Source organism: Echinops telfairi, unplaced genomic scaffold (genome assembly GCF_000313985.2).
Source record: "Echinops telfairi isolate 266 unplaced genomic scaffold, ASM31398v2 ScPeMD7_5868;HRSCAF=6743_1, whole genome shotgun sequence".
Taxonomy (NCBI): Eukaryota; Metazoa; Chordata; class Mammalia; order Afrosoricida; family Tenrecidae; genus Echinops; species Echinops telfairi.
The window spans coordinates 10,505,068-10,511,067 of NW_022109768.1; the positions used below are offsets into that span (position 1 = coordinate 10,505,068).

Here is a 6,000-nt window from a genome sequence, read left to right on the forward strand (position 1 = left end):
TCTTGAACACATATTATTGCATTACCTGGACTTAATAAACTTTTAGGCTCTCTGTACTAAAGTGGTTCACTCCCAAATCAGCCTCTAAGTATATATATACTGTTGATGGTGATACCTAGAAGTTGTGCTTAGGCTTGTTGCAGGGGCCCTTGATAAGAAAGCATTGGCTATATAAATGCTGTCCTTCCTGTCCCACACTCTTCATAGAGCTAAGTGGGAGCTGGGTTAGACCTACAGTATTTTATGAGATGACTGTTAATCTGAGCCTCAGTTACATCAATTGAAACAAAAAGAAACCACCAATCCTACTGCCAGCGAGTCAATTCTGACTCATAGTTAGCCTGTACACATTTTTGAGGCTGTAAATCTTTATCGGAGTAGACAACCTCATCATTTGCCCACAGAGAAGCCAGTTCATTTGAACCACTGCTTTAAGGTTAGCAGGCCAATGTTTATCAGAGAGGACCACTAGAGTCCCTCCCTAAAGAGCCAATTAGATACCTTTAACAGCTGTGGAATGTTATTGAGCTGGAAGCTACACCTGAAGAAATTGAACAGAATGTGGCAAAGGCTGGAACAATGAATCAGGAATATGAGGGCTACAATGAGTAGGTTTTATAACATATAGGTCTAAAATATTTTTAGAAGTCTAAAATTCAGAAGAGGGAACAGAGCAAAGGTGAACTGAGGAGGTAATGAAAGGCAGAGGGACACTGTCAACCAAGCAGAACTAAAAATACAAAAAGCCCCGACTTGGTTTTTCCAACACCGATAACGTGTGTGTTGTTAAGTGCTGTCAAAGTCAGATCTGACTCAGACCTTTATGAAGTTCCTTATATAAAAGGCAAACTAGCTGATGTTACTGGAATAAATATTGTATTTACTGGAATAAATATTGCTATTTTTTTGCTCCTATTTCATATCTTACATGTTTCTTCACTTAAACTCCCTCTTCCCAGTGTCTTAAGAGATCAGGTTTTGCCATGAGCTAGTAAGTCTTAGATAAATTAATCTCTTCACATGATTGCTTTGTCTTGCAATACTTTTCTAGGTAAAATGAGTAATGCAGAGGTGGCAAACTGATATGTGTAGATTATAAAACTTATTTTGTTGGCAAGGGCAGGCACATATTACATACTGTTTTTTCCTGTTCCTTAACATGCATGCTGCCTTATAGGCATTAGACCGAAACTTAAAACTCTGCTTCAGTAAAACGAAACATTAACACAATTCAAAAGAAACATACTTACTCTCCCATAGACCACGGTGGACAGCAACATAAAGGAGGGAAATGTTTCTGTTGATCTTTGGCTTCAAGGATTAAGACCAGATTTGGATACCGAGTAGTGAGATAATTGGTAAGGAATCCCATAAAATTGTAAATAACATAAGCTTCATAGCATTCTCTGCAAGTATCCACATAGATTGCAATGCTGGGATACTTCAAGGCTACCCACTACGAAAAAGCACAGATGTTAAAAGTAGTTGCTTTAAAAAAAAAAAAAGTAGTTGCTTTTAACATGTTAAAAGTCGTACGACGAAATAACCATCTCAAATCAGGGAACTAATGTGCAAATGTGAGATGTCTTGGGCTACCAGGTAATTTGCGAAATGAATTTTCAAAAGCAAGAAAAAGCTCAGATACTGGGAAACCAAAAGGTGTGTATGTGTTTAGCTAAATGTGGAGGGCCTACATTAAGTACTTGAGTTCTTAAATCTGAAATTTATCTTGACTAAGTCGTAGGAAATGGTACCAAGGACTTTTCTTTTCTATGTACTCCAATTAGGACCACTGTCTGTAAGCAATGCATAAGGGAATTCAATGGGGAAGGCACTTTTGGTGGTCATTCAAATATAAGATTTAATTTTTAAAAAGGTGAATATAGCTTTAAGTTACACTCTTTTTTAAAAAGTTACTCTCAAAAGGATTAAGAGTTACTGAAAATTTTAAAAACTTACAACTAATTTTTAAAAAACGACACTTTTGTACTTCCTATTGTTATACTCATTCTTCTCTATTCACATGCAAAACAATTACTTTTTCACTTTTGCATTAATCTGATGCATCACCAAGCACTTTCATTACCTTAAGCATTGAGTATATAGTTAGTATCATCAAAGAAGTCCTTTGTGGATGAGATAAAATGACACATACTTACACTATCTAGACTGTATATGGGTACCATCCAAAGTATCCTGTGAGAAAAGCAAAAAGCAAACGCATTTTATGAGGTCCGCGAGTCAATATAACATTAGTAGACCCAAATATATTAAAGTTTACCTTATTATTGGTTTCTGTAGTTCAGGTTGCGTATAATGCACTAAGTGTTGCAATATCACCCAGAGAGATATAGGTATAGTCAATAGCAGAAAGATTCCAGCAATAAACCAAGCCTTAGTGTGTATCCCAACCTTAAGAAGCAAAAGAACACATTAGCATATTGTTATGAAAACCAAGTGCTAAATATATTTCTTAGATTACTAGGGCAGTTCAATACGTTCCACCTGACTAGTAGCTGTTTTATTTCTTCTTCAATAGATAATCTCTTTGTGCTTTTTTTGGAGGGAAGGAGACATATGTTTCTCCATGGGTTTTAAGAACATTAGTATCATGTCAGGCATTCTCCTCCGTTGCCAGCCGCCTTTGGAAAATTTGGCTGTAATGTTTAGGGATGCACAGAAGTTCTCAGGTCTTCTACAAGCCACGTCTCAAAGTCCTTCCGGTTTTTCCTTGGCTTTGCTGCCTGCCAAGCTAAACCTCCACCTACATTTTCTTCAAGTTTTACGGTTAAGTTTAGAAGATAAAAGAAGAAAAATGGCAAAACCTGTTATGGTCTTTATTATCTTCAGGGGGAGTCAATAGCCAGAGCCATGCCGTGGACACACCGTATGCTGTCACAAGAATCCTTCTAATCCGCAGCAACCAGTAAACTCTGCTCTTACTGGTGAAAATTGCCAAAACTATACTAAGCTAATGAACATGACTCCAGCCAATAAAGCTTTATTTACAAACTGTAGGCCTGTTTGCTGATCCCTCCAGTACACCGGTGCTGTGTGCCATGTCAATTCTGACGCAGAGCAAGGCTGTGGGGCAGAAGGGAACTGCTCCACTGGGTTTTATTGGCTGTAGTCTCTACAGGAAGTAGATACGCAGGTCTTTTCTCCTGAGGGTTCAAACTGCTGACCTTTCAGTTAGCGGCCAGGGCTCCCTTCTAATACACCAAACCCACTGCTGTTGAGTAGATTCCAACTCATAACAACGCTGTACTGAATAACTTCCCCATAGTGTTTCCAAGGTTGCAATTACTCTTGGCCAATGCAGACTGCCACATCCTGCTCCTCCAGTGGTTGCTTTCAAAAACGCCCGCCTTCTGGTTCGAAGTCAGCTGCTTTAGACATTGCCCTACCAGGGCACCTTTCAAACACACTACTGGTTTTCAACTGGGGGCCACTCAGCTCAAGCCTACAGAAGCTCTAGAACTTCCACTGTGGCTTTGACCAGTATAGCTCAAAAACAACTATTCCAGACTGAGTAGGAATACCTTTGGTTCTAACTGGAGAGTGGGGTAAAGCGATATGAAAAGCCTTCCATAAAATGCAAGATAATGAAGTGATCACTGAAGATATGGCTGCTATACTAAAGTGTAGTGAAGAAATCAGATGGTGCCAGTTATTAGATAGAATAGCATCTGTGAACTGATTACAAGGATCTACGTATAACTTCCTCCCTGGGGATGGACAACAGAAAAGTGGGTGAGGGGAGACATCGGACAGTGTAAGATATGACAAAATAACAATAATTTGTAAATTATCAAGGGTTCATGAGGGAAGGGGGAGAGGGGAGGGAGGGGAAAAATGAGGCGCTGATACCAAGGGCTCAAGCAGAAAGCAATGTTTTGAGAATGATGATGGCAACAAATGTACAAATGTGCTTGACACAAGGGATGGATATATGGATTGTGATAAGAGTTGTAGGAGCCCCCAATAAAATGATTTAAAAAAAAAAATGGAATAGCATCTGTGGTCTTGAAGGCTTGAGTTGAAACAGCCATCTAAGTGAGGCGCCAGTTGTCTGGACATGGAAGGAACACATCAGCCCATGTGATCCAAGGATTATATATAACAAAATCCAAGACCAAAAGAGGGAATTGTTTTAGAGTTTACATTCGGAGCACTCAGTATGCACAAGGCTACAGATGACAGTGAAAGCCCGAAATCCATTTTCAGAGTCCTCACATAGATGTAATCTCCATTGAACACTCTTGGACCACTGACCAGGGATGTAATTAGTATTTATGTGGATTACTGCAGATAGTTAGGTTAAATTTTAACATTTTACTATTTGTTTTCCTTATTGCTCCATTTTTAATTTGTTCTAGTTTCTATTATCTTCAGCTTTCTTTTGGGTTGACGTTTCTTGGTGTTTTATTTTGTTGTTGCTGATGGGGTTTGTTTTTTGTTTTGGCGTGATTTTTTTCATATGAAATCTGGGTGAGTAAATCTATGGAGACAGTAGCTAAATTAATAGCACCTTAGGTAGGTGGTGCAAATAGCAAACAATGCTTTTGGCTGTCAATTGAAAGCATGCTAGGTGGATGCCACCTGGAGGCACCTCAGAAGAAAGGCCTGGCAGTCTGTTTCAGCCATTGACTATTTAGTGGCACACTGTTCTACTCGGACACACACATGAGGTTGTGTGTCAATTCAACACAAACGACATGTATCTCTGAAGATAAAATCCCTGGTTGCCTAGTGGGTACTAGTTGGACTGTGGTCCGCATAGTTACTACTTCAAAATCATGAGTAGGCACTCTGTGGGAGAAAGAGAAGGCTTTCTACTCCTGTACAGAGCGACAGTTCCAGAAACTCACGGGGGCAGTTCTACCCTGTCTTACAGGGTCCGCATGCGTTGGTATAGACTCAATGGCAGTGAGTGAATAGGAGGGAAAAGGAAGGGCAGAAAGACTGAGGAAGGATTTCTATTTATTTTAAATCTTTTGCACTATGTATAGCGATTACACTGGATATACACTGCCAATTAATAAAACAGAATTTTAAAAAGAAAAAAAAATAGCACCTTAGGATTATGACAAGGGAATTTGGGCGGGGTGGGGGTGGGTGGGGGTGGGGCAGGGAGGAGGGGTGGGGCAGGATGGAGAGCTAATAATAATGGATACAACAACAAAGAAAATGATGTAAAATTGATTGTGGTGATTGTACAGTTCCTTTAAATATATCCAAGCTACTGAATTTTATAGTACATAAATTATATATAAGTAAAATGGTTAAAAAAATATGCAGGATGAAAGATTATTTTAAAGTATGGTTCAGCTCATAAGATAAATAAAGGGAAGGGTGGTAGCGTAAGCTATAGATTCCAGTAGCAACTAAGAACCAGGGAACATGGACAAATGCAATGGCTGCCTGGGAAGCTGTTACTCACTGCAATCTAGGGACAGGGTTTGAAGGAAAAGAAGAGAAGGCTCTGGGCCCTGATGATTCACATTTTGGAAATGAAACTATTAGGATCCTCAAAGCGCTGCACTCTTGGTGAAAGGGTAGAACTGAAAAACCGACCTACCAGCAAGATAACGAAGAAACCTGGTGTGGCAGTTACACAATCTCCTGTCAACTTGAGCGAAGGGGTGGAGTCTAGCCTGTCAATCAGGTAATGGCCAAGGAGGCCTCTGTGTGGGCATGGCCTTCTGAGGATTCTGGGAACTTCTGTCTTCCTCCCAGGAGGTGGACACACACTCCCTCTGAGACATTCCTGTTGACAAGCCAAATGAAGCTAAGCTGATGGAGCAGGAGCCCTGTGAAGACACACCAGCGCTGAGATGCTTCCACCGCCACTGGATTCACAAGACTGTCTACCCGCTGGCCTGTGATCTTCTTGCATTCAGCATCACTGCATGTGTTGCATGAGTCTGAAGAGGGATTTATAGATTGGTATTGGACATATGGGCTAATATTGGACTTACGGACCTGATCTGGACTGGG

At 40.2% G+C, this 6,000-nt stretch overlaps 1 protein-coding gene across 1 annotated transcript in view; it reads right to left on the reverse strand.

The window, feature by feature from the left end:
• Positions 1–6,000, reverse strand: part of TMEM184C (transmembrane protein 184C) — a 30,190-nt gene that overhangs the window by 9,021 nt on the left and 15,169 nt on the right. The window contains exons 2-4 of the mRNA XM_004708754.3: positions 2,282–2,412; positions 2,160–2,196; positions 1,251–1,456 (exon numbers count right to left, since the gene is read on the reverse strand). Of these exons, the coding sequence (XP_004708811.1) occupies positions 1,251–1,456; positions 2,160–2,196; positions 2,282–2,412 (374 nt within the window). The remainder of the gene's footprint in view (positions 1–1,250; positions 1,457–2,159; positions 2,197–2,281; positions 2,413–6,000) is intronic.